At 42.1% G+C, this 16671-nt stretch overlaps 2 protein-coding genes across 3 annotated transcripts in view; one reads left to right on the top strand and one right to left on the bottom strand.

Moving 5' to 3' along the window:
- Window positions 1-5565, top strand: part of LOC115382682 (poly [ADP-ribose] polymerase tankyrase-1) — an 88694-nt gene extending 83129 nt beyond the window's left edge. The window contains exons 26-29 of one of the 2 annotated variants that reach the window (XM_030084512.1): window positions 44-149; window positions 1206-1392; window positions 1596-1752; window positions 2103-5565. In XM_030084512.1, the coding sequence (XP_029940372.1) occupies window positions 44-149; window positions 1206-1392; window positions 1596-1752; window positions 2103-2189 (537 nt within the window). In that variant the 3' untranslated portion in view covers window positions 2190-5565. The remainder of the gene's footprint in view (window positions 1-43; window positions 150-1205; window positions 1393-1595; window positions 1753-2102) is intronic. The other variant, XM_030084513.1, reaches the window with a different exon arrangement.
- A 577-nt stretch (window positions 5566-6142) lies between these two features.
- Window positions 6143-13682, bottom strand: LOC115383428 (bromodomain-containing protein 2-like). Its single transcript, XM_030085607.1, has 9 exons — window positions 13500-13682; window positions 12778-12915; window positions 12599-12704; window positions 11998-12227; window positions 11808-11936; window positions 11599-11712; window positions 11350-11420; window positions 11029-11280; window positions 6143-6398 (listed from the first exon to the last, which is right to left on the bottom strand). Exons 1-9 carry the CDS (start codon window positions 13680-13682, stop codon window positions 6143-6145), a joined length of 1479 nt encoding a protein of 492 aa, XP_029941467.1.
- Window positions 13683-16671: the final 2989 nt, after the last annotated feature.

The following is a 16671-nucleotide window of genomic DNA, read 5'->3' as shown; positions in this document are numbered from 1 at the left end:
TTCATTGTCTAATTTCTTTTGCCACCACTGTTTTCCTTTCCAGATTCAGAAGGTGGTGAATAAGAAGCTACGGGAACGATACGCACACCGACAGAAGGAGATTGCAGATGAGAATCACAACCACCACAATGAGCGCATGCTCTTTCACGGTAATTAACTCATCTGACAGAGCACTAGACGGCACGGAGGGTTTTTTCTTCACCACACACCGTAGCTCGAATTCGAGTGACGGATCTATTTTGTAGGATCTGTGAGGGTGAAGGCTGGAAAACCTCCCCAGTCATGAAACACCTGGTCAGTGTCACTGGAACAAGAGGAGTAGCTTTTTCCAGGGTCACATTTAATGTAGTGTAGAACCTGCAGGTATACAAAAATTATATACAGATATTACAGACTTATACATACTGAAGCGGAACACCTGTTAGGCTAGTTTTGAGTTATATTTGTTCTAATTTTGTGAATTACATAAAGTTTTAAAAGAAAGTTTGCAGTGCCATGTTTTCCGGTGGTAATTTAGTTTAGTTTAGGTGATTGCTTGCAGTAGCTGGCAAAATTTTGGCATTCAGCGGCAACTTTACTAAATTGTGGAGATAAAGGAAGTCAATGTAACCCCAGCGGGCAATAACGCAGCAATCTAAAGTATTGAATACTGAAGCTTTTCAGCTTTAATTAAAATAACGGTTGTGGATGTAAAAGTCTGAGCACATGGAAACGTTGCAGATCCATGGCACTTCGTTTCACCTTGATAACTCTGATCATTTCGTTTACTTTCAATAAAATCAGTTTCACTGCTCTGCCTTTTCTGAAAGAGAATATTGACAGTTTGAAAAGATCCGTCCCAGGGACAGATTTGCGTCTTGTCTGAGTGTCGATGGCACCTCCAGGTAGTTTCTGACGCTTCGTTGCAAACCCAAAGCGGCCCCATCTAAGCTGAAAGGTTCAGCTGTTTGCGTGCCCTGAGATGAACTCGGCATTATTACACCGCGCTGTTTTCTCCTCCTTCGGCCTGACTGTAAGCTTGAACGAATCTCATTAATCTTCCATCCCCTTTCAAGCACAAGTTTAACCTGAGACTCAACCTTCAAGCCCGCCATTGTTCTAAACTCCGTACTGCAGAGTGAGAAGAGCTGTCTGCGGTGCTGCAAAGGAAGAATAAGGCTGTGATGACAATTGTGTGTTTTCTCTGACACCCCCCCTCCGCACAGGTTCTCCTTTCATCAACGCAATCATTCACAAGGGCTTCGACGAGCGCCATGCCTACATTGGCGGCATGTTTGGCGCCGGCATCTATTTCGCCGAGAACTCTTCCAAAAGCAACCAGTACGTGTACGGGATCGGAGGGGGGACCGGATGCCCCACCCATAAGGACCGCTCCTGCTATGTGTGTCACAGGTAAAGGCTCACAAACAGCAGTTAAAAGGGAAATAATCCAAATGGGAGAGGATTTAATGTCAAGAAGCAGTAGAAATCCCAGTAGCTGTTCAGTGAGCATCCATCGGTGCTTGTATCATGTCAGGAAAAACAGGACCAGCCATACATTTTGTTGATCGTCTCAGTCCGTGTGTGTTTGTGTGTGTGTGTCCTTGTGTTTGCAGACAGATGCTGTTCTGCAGGGTGACGCTGGGGAAATCGTTCCTCCAGTTCAGCGCCATGAAAATGGCCCACGCTCCCCCCGGGCACCACTCGGTTATCGGGCGGCCCAGCGTCAATGGACTGGCGTATGCAGAATACGTTATCTACAGAGGGGAGCAGGTAGGAGCACACACACACACACATTTTATGTTTCTATGCCTTAGAGGGACATTCTGTTGACCTACATTCATTTCATGCATAATTACTAATTGTCTAACCTCCCTCTCAATTGTTGCTGTTTAACTGACACGTATTTTCGATTTTAAAATATGGACAAATGTTTCTCAGACTCCAACAGAAGCACACAGCCAAGCAGTGGATATTTAAAAATAAAAAAGTCTTCCTCAAAAAAATTAAACATCTTCATAGTTAATTTACTTTCTTTTCCGTGAATCTACTCCCACGTCTTTTCTTCCTGAGTTGAAATGGTAATATTTTCTTTTTTGCTTTGATGTGTGGTTCCTCCTCAGGCTTACCCAGAATACTTGATCACCTACCAGATAGTGAAGCCGGAGAGTCTGGCCACGCCTGCCGCCACCGCCGAGCAGAAGTCCTAAAGCCGCAGCGCCGCGTGGATCCTGAGTGACTGAGAGAGGCTCTTTAAGAGGACTGGAACTGAGCAGACAGGCGTTTCAGGAGGAACTGGAGAAGTGCCGCCGAGGCAGGAGTCGGTCAGGCGAATCCTCGGAAACCAACCAGGACGTGTCTTAACTGGAGGAGAATGAAAAGACGGTGTCTTTTTGAGTTTCAGGGTACGGTACATGCTCGGCTGAGAGGTAGCAGAAAGCAAACGTCTTCTCTAATCAGTTGTGTCGCATTCTTTTGGATGTCAACCGTTCGACCTCTAATTTGAAGTCCAGAAAGAAAGCATTGTTGTTTCTGCACCTTTGCCACTGGTCATGTGGTCCACCCCCCCCCCCCCCCCCCCCCCCCCCCCGCCTTTTCACCTCCCGTCTTCTCTAAAGACGGAACAATTGGTCACAGGAGCGTGAGCACAAGAGACCACAGTGGAGAAACACGTTGAAGTCAGTAAGCAGAGGACGATAAGAGGACCACAGTCAGCTGCTGCTAACAGTGTCCACTCCTGTCCATTCAAGGACCAACCCACGCCGAACATGCACTCAGACTCTCACACAAACATAAACCTTCAGATTTTAAAGGGAATGGAAGCAGTAGTTTTCTCCATACTATCACACCACGATGATTTATCCTGACCGTATACAAAGATGAACGACTCGTCTTCACTCCAGTGGATCAAATTAAAACAAACTAATCGGAAAAGATGTTGCTTATATGATTTAAAAAAGGAAAAAAAAAAAAAACTTTTTTGAAAGTAAATGTAGACTTTAAGTTTGGCTCAAATCCTACCCAACTCTTTGGAGTGGAGCTGAGTTCACAACTTAAAATACAACCAGCCACCGGGTGGCAGTCAAAATATTTTATTCCGATTTCTTGAAAGCTGTCAGGTTGTCCATATTTTTGTACAGTTTATGACTCCAGCAGTCAAATCCTAAAATATGATCCTGTTTCTTGACCATTTTATCACCCGGGCACACCTCGTTAGAACCACTGCAGCTGACGGACCAACATTTACCACACACACACACACACACACTCACACACTCATCCATTCACCTGGCTTTGTTTCGTTCATTACATATAGCTGGAAGCTGCACCAGTTCGTGTTTCACATTTCTTCGCATACTTTTATGTTAGTGTGATTTATTCAGCCAGAAGGACCCTGAAAAGAAAGGTGCCAGATAAAACTAGTTTTCTGTGGATGTCTGCAATTTGGTTTTGGAGCAAGAGCTGCTCAATACATATTTGGGTTTTATTCTCTTTAAACATGTTTCTGTTAAAAGAATTCTAAAATAACCATCATGATGAAAGGAAACGATGATCTGTTGTTTTCTCAACTGGCTATACTGCAATACCAGGTTTTACCACAAGGTGGTGTATTGAGTCAAACTAACATCCAGTAACAGAGTCTAATGTTTTGACAGATTTTGTCCTACAGTGGTTTCCAGAGTTTGAGAGAATCTCACGGGGTTTTGGGGAGGCTTTTCCCATCATGCTTTTGTGTTTTTTGCTTAGATTGAGGCAGCACTTTGGAAACCCTGATCAGGCAGCATGCATTTTTGGGTGGATCACAGCTCCTCTCTCTTATTTCCTCTCACACCAGAGACCTCTCTCCTTCTTCACTGTGTGTGAGGTGGACCCACTTTATACCCCGAGTGCTTGTTTACAACAAAAACTGCTGCCTTCCTCTTTAACTTCAGCTGTGAACGCCCTCCAGTGGGGCAACTTGCTTGTGTTGGAGGCTAAACTGAAGGGTAACCTGTGCAGTATTGTAATATCATAAAGGCATTTATCTGTGTATATCTGAAGCATAATCTATTTTTGTTTATCCCACTGATGCATTTCTTTACATTTCCATCATTTCCATGTTTTTATTTTTTGTTGTTGTTGTCTTTCCTCATTCATGAAGCGAATGTGAAGCCTCGTCACTGTATATCCTAGCGAGCCGCTCAGCTGCTCACAGGCTGCCTAAAGATATTTATATGAACACAGATTTGCAGGCTGACTGAAGATAACGAAGGGTAAAAGATAATGCTGTACATAACCATTAAACATCTGTACTGAATATTACTCAACACAAGCTTTCACAACACCTCATAACGGAAATCCTCACACTGTACTGTAGCTTATTTTGTTTTCCAGTTATGTTATTTATCGTAAATGAATGACACTGTACACCACACGGGACCACACATGCATTGTACTGAAGCCGTTTTAAAAGTTCCTGAGACCGAGAGCTCTGCTTTGAAAGCACTGATAAGGTTTGACTCTTTCTGAGCCAAAAAATGATTTTATGATTTTGTAATACCACTTCTAACCACCAGGTGGTGTCGTGAGTCTCTGTGGTATTTTAGTCCGTCCACCGGCTGACGAACAAACCAAAGGTAAAGTAAAACCCGACAGACTGGACGCTGCAGCGACTCACTATCGCCACACGGTGGATCTCCATGTGTTTGCCAGTCAAACTCGGTTGATACTACATCTGAGCAACAGTGAACTCAAAAGTTCAGACGGAGCGGAGAGGCGTTCATTTCTCCGGCAGCTCGTCGCACCCGACCCTCCGACTGAAAAATGAAATCCCTTCGTCTGGCTGTTTTGCAGCTATTTTCTTGGCACATTTCAACAAATTACAAAGTCATCCGTCACGGCGAGAGTGAAAGGTAAATGAATAAGCGTAGAGAGCAATTTATGACCGAAGCAGAAAGAACAAAAACTAATAAGACTGAAATGAAATAGCATCGGATCGACGAGACGCTTTCAAATGGAAAATCGCTGCATTTGAACACAAAGCAAGTCAATTGGCCTGTGTAAGGCTTGTTTTGTGGATGTCTAGCATATTGCATAATGCTCAGATATCAATTTAAAAAGCTCAGGCCGGAGTTTGAATGACAAACAATTCAGTTTTTTCCAGACAAGCTAAAAATGGACTGCTTTCTGTCACTTCCCCGGTCTGACCCTGACGTTTCGGCGTCGGCTTTTTGTTACAGAAGTGACTCCGTTAAAGTCAGAGAGCTGTTTTGAACTACACTGTACATAAACTAACTCCAGATGGGCCTTTTATCCGGGTTTTTAATGGATGATTTTTGGTTTATTTTCCTCCTTGGAAAACCTTTTTTTTTTTTTCTTTTTAATGTGGTAAAAATTCTGTTTGTGCTGCTCTGTCTGCAGATTTTGTGTCATGGGCCAGTCAGCTTCCTTGTTGTAAATAGTTTTTGGGGGAGTGTGTGTCTGTTGATCAATCCATGCCTCACTTTACTGACCCGCCTTCTTCCAAACGCCGTCAGTCGAGATAACACATTTCCTCGTCCCGTTGTACAGACAGTTGTACAGAGCTGCTGATCAGCTAACGTGAAATGGAAAAAACTCCTCCACTCATGTACAGAAGAAAATCATTAATAAAAGAATTTAAAGTGTTTCTGCTTCTTTTTTTTCATAATGACAAAAGTGCTGGATGTGCGTTTCAAATATAACGGTAAAAAAAGAGCATTGTCAAAAGGCAAAAACTATTAGTTATTGACAAGATTATGAGCAGAGGCGGAGTGTGGGTCTCAGTACAGGGGGGGCGGAGCATTCTTGGGCACTTATGATTGTAATTTTACCATTCAAACAATACCTCATCCTCAGGCCCGGCCTTAACCAATCCGGCGCCCTCGGCAAGATTTTAGGGGGCGCCCCCTTGCATTGCCAGCGTATACTGTATACTAACAAGAAACTTGATAGATTTGTCTTTGACAATTGTTTTATTTGAAGGAAGATAATTCCCAATCAGCATAGTCAACAGGATAATAAATTATAGATAAATATATGCAAACTTAAATGAATATATGAAATACAATATGAAGACCTAACATGAAGTATAAAAGGTACAGAAAATCAAACATCAAGCTTCTTTTAGCAGAAGCCACTGGAACAGGAAGAGTGGCAAAGATTCTCAGTGGAGCCCACATGTTGGGGTAAAGTTCTGCCAGCCTCTTCTCATGAAGGTGTAGCTCAGGTGGAGGCACCAGGAGGAGCGCTTGACTCTGTGGTGGAGGTACCAGGAGGAGCGCTTGATTCTGAGGTGGAAGCACCAAATGAAGCCTTGATTCTGCTGCACCCCAGGTGGACTATGTTGCTGAGGTGGAGGCAGCAGCAGCAGCAGATATGGTAGATGGTCCAGGGGGGATTTAGAAACTTCAGCAGCACATCTGAAAAGAGTATGAGACTCCACTGAGTATCCGATTATAAAAACACATGATTCCAAGAATAAAATGAAATGATATAATTAAAAAAAAACATATACATGTATGATGTTCACTATGGAGTGGATGTATAATACACAATGCACTGGTTTCTGATTTGCCAATTAGATGTTCAGTTTATTGTCAATACAGTGGAATGCTGAATAGCACAATGTAAAGCAGCAGTAAACTGCAGTACTGATGTTATAACACAAATCTGACTGAATTACAGCAGTGCTGATACTCACAGCAGCATTCCCTCTCCTGTGATACTCTTAACTAACATTAATGATGAGCCCACAACTATAAGATATGGGTGGAAAAGTGACGATTACCAGCAGGGCCAACGTTAGCTACCCAGATGGCAAACAAAACGTTCAAAAAAAGAATGAAAGAAAATGTAAACACCGTCTGAAATGATCTAGTATAAATTTCCCCGAGGAACGCAAGCTGAGAATACCAGTAGTTATCTACATGATCTACATTATTTTCCACAACAACAAGCCCCTCCACATTATTGATACTATTTATTGATTAGTGACTAGCAGCAATGTAGCTTAATCCAGGTTAATGTCACGTTCTGCAACAGAGACATGATTTCATGCAGCATTACCTCTGTCTTTCTCTCGTTTCTCCTCCTCGTTTTCTTGTTTTTTCTTCCCGGGCCACCGGGACAGTTGTGGTCGTTCTGACATCTGTTCACACGCTGAGGGGTCGTCCAGAAACAGCCATGGAGCGAATCAGGAAGGAGGTGGGGGAGGAGGGGCGCGGGGCGAGCAGCTGGGGGGCGCGGACGACTCAGAAAAGAATATGGTAAACTACTGGAATTAATTAATTGTCTTCGCTTAAGAGTACAACTACTATTTAGAAAAATTGCGAAAGTTAGAGCTTTTCTTCTTTCCCATTTGTACTGCTGGCGCAGTGGCGCTGGCGCCCCCTGATGGACGGCGCCCTTAGCATCTGCCTATGCTGCCTCTGCCGCGGGCCGTGGCACTGTCCATGGTGCTGAAAGCTCAGATAAAAAGTCACGGGCTAAATCTGTACCATTTTTGAAACGGCTTAAATATAAAATGAACACAGCTGGTCTAAAATTACACAATCTATTCAGAAAGATATAGACACAGCTATCTATACCATTTGGAATTCACGTACAGTATATTAGAAAAAAAAAAAGACTCGGGGGTTCTCTTATAGTTGAGAGCAGCACAAAGCACATTCAAATAGGTAGGTGTTTAGGACCACGGCATTCTGATAAAGATAATATTTTTGAAGGTTTCACTGACCCACCAGTGGCTCCGGTTTTGGGTAGTACCGCTAGCGGCTAGCATAGTGATTAGCATACTGTTTAACTTCCCTCCAAAGAGTTCAGATCAAGAGCAAAGAAAAACCTCCTTAATACCGCGCAGCCAATCGGTGCTGGCTTGCAGCTCTGATGCATTCATGGACAGTCGTAAATTAAGAATTGGCAAATTGGAGCCCACACTCATATGCATATACCAGAGCGACAACAGCTCAGATGGTAGAGCGGGTCGTCTCATAGCCAGCGGTTCGATCCCCGCTCCCCCAGGTGCGAAACTGTCATTGTGCCCTTGGGCAAGACATTTCACCCACCTTGCTTAAGTATGAAAGTAGTGTGAGAGTGAATGGTTGGTGGTGGTCGGAGGGGCCGATGGCGCAGATTGGCAGCCTCGCTTCCGTCAGTCTGCCCCAGGGCAGCTGGGGCTACAAGCTTACCATCACCCAGTATGGAGAGAATGAATAATGCAATGTAAAGCGTCTTTGAGTGTCCAATAAAGTGCTATATAAAACCAATGCATTATTATTATCATTGTACCTTCTCGCACAAACAGCACATTTTATTATAATAGTTCATTTACGATTAAATGTGAACACATCACATGAAACGGGGCCCTATGACCTTGTGGGCCCTGGGGCGACCGCCCCCTTGCCCCCACTCTGGATCCGCTACAAATTATGAGAAAACTATCAACTGATAATCTGTATTTTTGTTTAATGTCTTCTGTTTCCCCACTCATTAATACTCTGCATCTGAGATAGTAATTTGTAGACTGTTTTTTTTTTCAATTAGTGACAAAATGACACAAAACAGCAAAAATGGAAACATTTCAAATACTCGTGTTAGAAAACGATAAATGGATAATTTATTTGTTAACTTGGAGAAGATGTCAGAATATGACTGAATATGGAAAAGTGCAAAATGAAAAATGAAATTACGTATACGGTAGGTGAAAAAAAAGTTTAAATAAAAATCTACAGTTTTGTTGGAAAAATAATGTTACAGGGAGATTGATGACTAATGCAGTTCATTATGGCAGCAATGCTGTTTAAGTAATAATACATTTGAGATTTGCTGAAACTTCTGTTGCATATTAAATCTGTTGTGAACAGCTGCATGTCCATGTTAGCTCTCTGTCTGTTCTGTCAATCTGTCAATGAAACGATTATGATTACTGTAATCAAGTTCTAATTGCAACACTGTGAAGTGATAGTAAAAGTTCATATTCAGACACTGGAAAAGTCAAAAAAAAAAAAAAAAAAAAAAAAAAAACTAGACATGAAAAGAATTGTATTCAGTCTGAGTGTAGAAATGTTGCACAACAACCATAATGACCCTCGTTGCCTCAAACCAGAGCCGACAGGTTTAAGGCAGAAATAAAACACCTCAGCTCAGTTTTATCTCTAACAACAGCTGGAAGGCGGCGAGAAAGAACAAAACATGAATCAGTCTGCTTATCACTTATTTTGTTGTACTTTTGATTTCTATGAGTGAAAAACAGGGATGGGTAGACTACAGCTGATGAGTCAAACTAAATATTTTTTGCTGTCATTAGACAAACAAAGCTAAAACTCATCTCTGTGACCAGAAGAAGCCAGAATAAACTGCTCCGATTAAAGTTCTACTCATTGATTGTAATCAAACTGCTTTATTATGATTATTTAGCTCTGAAAATCACCTCATTTGTAATAGTTGTCAATTGTTTATCTCAATCAGGTTGTGTATTGATAGATGGCTCACACACACACACACACACACACACACACACAAAACAATTCCTCTTGCAAACATGTTCCACCACACAGCTGGTGATGATACACTTTCTCCCCCTGCTGGTTGACTGTTGAACTGCACATATTGTGCCACATGTTAAAGTCTTTTTTTTTTCTTTAACCTGCTACTGATTCACTTCCTTAGAAACGGCCTGTTTTTCAATCAAGATAGGTTTATTTTAAACTTTTTTTTTTTTCCACTGAGATTTGACATAATGAGTCACTCCATCTGATGATCTGCTTGTTTTAACCCCTGAAGGTTCTACAACAGTCTGGACAGGATCAGAAACTGTGCTGCTCTCGTAAAGTAACATGCTATGGGCCAGCTCTTCACCCGGTTTGAACCCACATGTCTTTGAGATACTGAAAACCAGATTACTCACAATGAACTTCAACCATGACCTTGTAAAGACAACCACTGCTGTGTGAAAGTGAGTTTCATGTTTTTTGTCTTGTGAGATAAGTGTGGCTGACTGCAGATGTGAGGGCTTCAGTCAGTTTGTGTTGTGCACCCGAGAGAAGTGAAATTAATGTTTGAGACGAGGCAGTTTGTACATTTCTACTGATCACCCAAGACAACCACTTTGTTTTCACTTTAATTAGCAAAAAATAATACAGGTTCAGTGAAGGCAACACGTTATCTATGTGACAAAATACAAAAGTGCAAAGTGTAAACAAGGAAATCAGGCTTCTAAAAACACTTTTTCAAGTATAATTTAAGATAAAGGCACTGAATATTTGGACTGTCCTTTACAGCCACACAGAACGGCACTTCAAGTTAATCCAACTCACCCGAGGTGACAGCAGAGCAGGAGGAAACTTTGCTGGTTCAAATTAAAAAAAAAAAAAAAAAGTGACAGTGAGAAAGGTGCGCACCAGCTGTAAACATCTTATAAATATAATGAACACTGTAACAAACATGATTTTAAAGTGAGACATCTCGTATGTTTTACTGCTGAATCTGTTCGACATTGTCCCAACCGAAGTAAACGTAGATCATCAGTGTGCAAGAGAAATGTGTAAGCGTATCCCTTGTGTGCATTTTTTTTTTTTTTAAATGTGGAAGCCAATCGCTAAAAGTCAGGTCAAAGTTCTGGAAAACCGATCTGCTGGAAAAACCATCTCAGTTCTGTAACAAGTGAACATTTAACAATGCTGCATGAACAGACTGTCATGTATCTGATCTGCTAAAAAAGAGAGAAGATTGTCTGGCATCCGTCTCCGATGGGTTCAAAACATCCAATACGGTCAATTTTAGAAAAAAAAAAATACAGAAAAGGTTATTAAAACAACAGGGTTATGAGGCATGTTTGAAGAAACAAATGAAGATGAAGCAGCAATCGTCACTAGTCAAGAGCTGCTGCTGCTGTCGTGTTGAGAAGTGTTTTGCTTCATTTGCTCTGGAAGAAGAAGAGTGGAAGAAGCAGAAGGCGTTGAAGAAAAGCACAGCAGAGACACTTCGGTTGTCTTTCTTTGAACTTCTACACAGATCTTCTCGGTGTTGCACTCACTCCCAAGTTTCTCCAACCTCCTGTGCAGGCAGGACCTGACGAACCGCTGCAGCTCACGCAGGGTGGACGGCTTCAGCTTCAAGAATTCGATGTCCACCTCGGCGGTGGAGCTGCTGAACATGGAGGGCTCCCGGGTCTGGATGATGTCCACCACCTGGCCCAGCTCCGTCCCCAGCAGCCGGCTGATGTCCAGGCCGAGCTGGTGCCTCTCCGGGACCGGCAGGGGCTGACAGTCATCCTCAGAACTGGGCTCGAGCTTCTGAGGTTGTCTGCGGCAGAGACAGACAGTAAGAAACATCCACGAAGAAACAACTCCGGTGATGAGGTGAAGCTCGTACCTGACCGAAGTGGATGAGTCGCTCATCTCTACTTTGTCTGTTTCAGTTCTGGTCTCACTCTCGGACTCTTCCTGAAGAACGACAAAGGTATGAAAAGAGAGGAAGCAGAAAACCTTCACACCCGCACTGATCTCTGAAGTTTCACATCAGCAACAATTTCATCTTGTGTGGGCCAGAATGGAAAACTTGTAGCATAATAACATTTAAATGTAAACGGGAGCGATGTTCCACTTTACGCATTTTCCTTACCTGCTCATCATAGAACTTGTATGACCCCTCCTCTGAGGATTCTTCCTCGCTCTTGAGGCCTGCGGACGTCGAGGCCTCCTCCGGAATCTCTCTAAACCTGTCCTGAAACACTTCCTGAAGCGAACGCACGGAGAGCCAGAGTGAAGACAGGCGGAGCCCGACGGAGCGCCGAATTCTTTGGAAACCCAAGTCGGCAAGTCACGCCTCACCTCAAGTTTTTTGGCGAATGTGAAAACCTCATTCTCTGGTGAGTTGTATCTGTAGCAGTTAGAGAAGATCAGCCTCATATCTTCAGCGAATGCCTGAGCGTCCGGGTATTCTCCTCGCTCCATCTTTGTCTGCGAATTCAAAGCTTAGTCAGTACAGAGTACATGCGAAGGTGTGTGTGCGTGGACGTACTCTGACGGTCCTCAGGTCCATGGGCGTCGTGATGATCTTGTGGTAGTTGTGCAGCTCGAGGGCCTTGGTGTCCACGGGTCTGTAGAACGGCCAGGCGTAGGACAGGTGCTTCTCGGTGAACATCTCGTTCAGGATGTCTCTGCAGTGCTGGAGCTGCGGGCTCAGAGCGCTCCGCTGAGCGCCCTGCGACGACTCCCCCCCTCCGCAGGCGCCTCCTTGCATTACACTGTCTAGGAAATTATTACATACATTTAATACAAGTGGAAATTCAAGATTAAAACAAAAAAAATCAGCGTGTTTCCTTATTTTTTATGAAGGTACACAAACAAAACACCAGCCACGCCTTGCTCTATATATATATTGAGATGAAAATGTTTCTAAATGTACGTTAACGTGTGATTTACAGTGAATCTTGAACGTTTCATCATCTGAAAACGTGTCTGTGACTAAATCTTTATGGACCTGGCTGGACTCGCAGGTGTGAAGCTGCGCCAATTACCCGGAGTGCTGCTGTTCCTCCCGCCCTTGCCTCTACCCCTGCCTCTTCTTCCTCCTCTGCCCCTGCCTCTTCCTCTTCTTCTCCCCCTTCCTCTTCCTCTGCCTGCGTGATGATGAGCAACCTCCACTTCCAGAAGAGGCATCATGTCAATTTTTTCCTGGTAGGCCCTCTCCAAGGAGTGCATCATCAGCACAATGTCGTCGGTGGGCTGCGGAGGACGGAGGACTCTGTGAGGACTGAGAAGACCACGTTTCCGTTCTCGGGTGAGCGAGCGGCCTCACCTCGTTGTATGTGTAGCAGTTTGTGAACATGGTGTTGAAGTCCCGCATGCACTCGCTGGAACTGTAGTAGTAGTTGTTCTCCAGCCGCTTCTTGATGGTTCCCATATCCATCGGAGAGGTTATGGTCTCATGGTAGTCCTGATAGAAACAGAGTCCGTGTCAAGACGATGTGCCCATGTTTAACAGAACAGGTAAATATGTGCGTACAGTTGGTACTTAACACATTTTTGCTACCTTCTCATTTTCCTACTCTAAGTTTCCATTTACTAAAACAACATAAAAAATGTGTGGAATGCTTAAAAAATACTGATTATATGAAATATCTCCAAACTGACTGTGTTGTTTGATGTTGATCTGCAAGAGAATGAAAAGAGAGGAATAATATAAACAAATAACTAAATAACAAATGCATTTCCAATGAGTTAAAAAGGAAAAAAGCTTTCCAACAATGCAAGCATCATCTGCCTGTGCATTACTTTGAGTAAAATCTACTGAAGCCCATATTGAAGTGTCAGTTATGTTTGCTTCAAATCCATCGAGAAATATTCCACTGAAATGAAACAGATTTGAATTTAGAAGTTAAAAATAATACATTCTATTTGGTTTTAAAGGCTAAATGTATGTTTATGTAAATTTATCTATTATTCAGTTTTGTTTAAATGTAATTCTTCAGTCAGTAGAAAGCTCATGTTGATCTTGCTTCTGACAGTCGCTGCACTCACAGGCAGGTTGAGATCGACCACATCCACGGGCTTATGGAACGGCCAGGAGGACTGGTGGCGAAACAGAGACTTCAACACCACGTTCTTCAGGTACTGCAGCTGGTTGGTCCTCCGGCCCGGCTTGTCAGGATTGGTCACTTCAGGAGGAGGGGGGTTCTTCAACCGGGGAGGGTCCGCTGACATGATGTCTCCAAAGCTTCTGGTTCCTGTAACACGTCAACTTCTCAAAAGACGAGAGGAAGCACCAGCCTACGGCTCAAACTCTCCTCACATGGTAAAGTTCCCTGTTGAAATCAAAAAGTAAAGAACAGATTGTCACAATTAATTTCTGTTATGTTAAACACATCCAACATCAAACCTTGCTGTTAAAAATCTGGCTACTGAAATTGATATTGAATACATTTTCAAAAATGGCAAAGTGACAAAAAAAATAAACTACTTTTTGAGTTTCATTCTTTCAGAAATTACATATTTGAAACTGATAAGACAGGGGTGCGGCAGACAAAGGACAGGCTGGATACTCCCTGTATCTGCAGACTGTGGGAATCTCTAAAGTTACAAACCTTCTCAGGCTTTTGGGATTCTCTGTAACACTCTGTGCAACAGACTCTGCAGACACTTCTCTATCGCATTGCAATAAAACTTCTGTTTAATTAATCTATCTCGGTATCCTGACATTTTCCGCTGGTTTGCTTCCACGACAGCGAAAATCTAAAAACCTGATTGAAAACAAATTTAATAAGGGAAAAAGCACAGAAAAATTAGCAAAGAGGTAAAAATAAGAATCATGACAAGAGACTCGTATTTTTTTCGTTTTAAGTTTGCAAATTAAAAGCATATTGCAGGTAAATAAAAAAAAATTGATAGACAAATCTACAATTCTGAGCGTCACTGACGAGCTGGTGTTTCGGATTACCTCGTTACCCTTTTAACTGGTGACCGAATTCCTTTGGCTTCCGCCGAACAGTCCGTTCGCCGTTCGACAGTTCCCAACTTCACTGTGTACTTGGCTAAACGATGATCATCGTATTAGCTACGGACTTCTGTTGGATTTTTAACATCTGCTGTTGCTCGCAGGCAGCGACAGAGGATGCACAAGGAATTTGGTCCCCAATTAAGAGGGAAACCGGTTAATCGGAAACACCTGTAGCCACTAACCCAATCTAATAACAAAAGTTAACTTCACAACTACTAACAAGTTCATCACTCTGCACTGGTTTTGTAGAAAACGTGTTTGCTACGAGAGAGTGAACTTTCCCAACCTTTTATTTCGCATTTCTCCCCGGGTAACGGACAGGCATTGGAGGTACTAGTTTCTTTTCTGATGAAGACAAATCGGAAAAAAAGAGGTCGGAGGTTGTGAAAATTCACAGGAGTCTACACTCCTAATTCAAACATGCCCACAAGGCAGAGATAAATGACAGACCACACGAAGCGCGCAGACTTGAACTGCTTCTCCTTCTGCCGACCCTCCAGCTGTCTGCACGAGCGCAATCAGAGGAAACAGCGCCACCTGCTGCTCATATTGTTTCCTGTTTTGTTTTTTCCCCCCTCTGTTTCCCTGGGGATTGTCACTTTCTAATCAAATTTAATTGCGCCTTGAATAGCAACCATTTAATTCACTTTATCTTTATTTATAATTCCTCAAATGATAAAGTATATACAATGCCACAGCACCACTTAATTTAATAAACAAACACTGACAAAAATCAGGTGTCTTCCCAAATTAAAGACAAGACAAAGCACGTTTGTTTCTCAAGCACCATTCATACATAAGGCAATGCACAGTGGTTTACAGGGAAATAAAAGCAAGCAAGGTGCTGAAGGCTATTAATCTTAAGAAATTAGGATATAGAAATGCATTTAAACAAAACTATTAGAATAAAATTAAAAGTTTTATTAGGAACAAAAATTAAATGCCTGAGCAAATAATTGTTATGGCCTAATTCAAGAAAAGTGAGTGTGTCAACGGCCGTCAGATGTTCATGAAGTTTGATCCACAGTTGAGGAGAACAGAAATTAAAAGCTGCTTCACTTAGTAAACCTCTTCCTGAGGACCTCAGAGGTCTGGGTGTTTCATATTGTAGTAGTAAGTCTGTGATGAATGTCCAGCATGTTTCTTCCAACACATTCTGCAGAGCTTGATGATGAGCAGATCATTTGAATCAGGTGTGTTGGAAGAGGGAAACATCTAAAACATGCTAGAAAGGAACATTTCTCTGAATCTTGTTTGGTCAGAAATCCCATAGATATCTTATAGAACACATTTATCCATGAGAAATCCTCTCATTCTTGCAATGTTTTTCAGATGTTAGTTAGCTGATTTTGTTTTCAACTTAGTCATATGGTGGTTGAATTTCAGTTCCAAATCCATAATTACACCCAGATGTCTTTGATTAACTTCATCTCTCTTTGAAACAACCTTCAGAGTTGCAGGGCATTGGAGAGTCGAGTCCAGCTGACTAAGGCCAAAGGCAGGGTACACCATGGACAGGTCGACAGGCGACAGTCCATCAGTGGGCAAACACAAACACGAAAACTAAAGTATTAAACCCTCACATTTATAACCATTGGAAATTTAGAAATACCAATTTGCATAAAATAATTTTTTGGGGGGGGCATGGGTGGAAATTTAAGTACCGGGTGAGCTGTAATCTTACAGTAAGGCTGAAAACAGACATTTCATTTTCCACTTTCCACTAAATAAAATTCATTGGGAGCCATATGTAAAATAAGTTTAACCTTTGAAAATAGTGATAATGAAAGAAGCTTTAAAATTTACATCAGTTGTACAGTTTTTCCCAGCTAGATAGATAGATAGATAGATAGATAGATAGATAGATAGATAGATAGATAGATATCATCTCTGATCTTAATAATTTGTGGAATTCATATTTCATGGGATTGAAATATTATTTTGCAAGGTAATATTTTGTGGCTTCAAAATACTATTTCAAGAAATTTGAATAAACATTAAGAATAACCTTCTATTTGCCTGTGTTCTTCACGTATCAACAGTGTGTTTGTTGGATTAAAAGTCCATGTTTCCTTCGAGTCATTTATTTCTATAATTTCTATGGGTTTTTTGTTTACTCTGAGATTTTGGTTTGTTGCACCCACCAGAGGCGTAAAACATAAAACTCTGAATAATCGAAGAAAATCAAACTGTATT

Source organism: Salarias fasciatus (assembly GCF_902148845.1).
Source record: "Salarias fasciatus chromosome 7 unlocalized genomic scaffold, fSalaFa1.1 super_scaffold_4, whole genome shotgun sequence".
NCBI lineage: Eukaryota > Metazoa > Chordata > Actinopteri > Blenniiformes > Blenniidae > Salarias > Salarias fasciatus.
Note: the sequence above shows the minus strand (reverse complement) of the source record. Positions and strands in the feature narration are given on the sequence as shown.

Excerpts from the sequence above, each read along its gene's own strand:
- LOC115383428 (XM_030085607.1), bottom strand. The coding sequence starts at position 13,682 with ATGTCAGCGGACCCTCCCCGGTTGAAGAACCCCCCTCCTCCTGAAGTG. Across the intron at positions 12,916-13,499 it reads TGGTCGATCTCAACCTGCCT|GACTACCATGAGACCATAAC; the intron begins GTGAGTGCAGCG and ends TGTTTCTATCAG. Across the intron at positions 11,421-11,598 it reads ACAAGTTCTATGATGAGCAG|GAAGAGTCCGAGAGTGAGAC; the intron begins GTAAGGAAAATG and ends GTCGTTCTTCAG.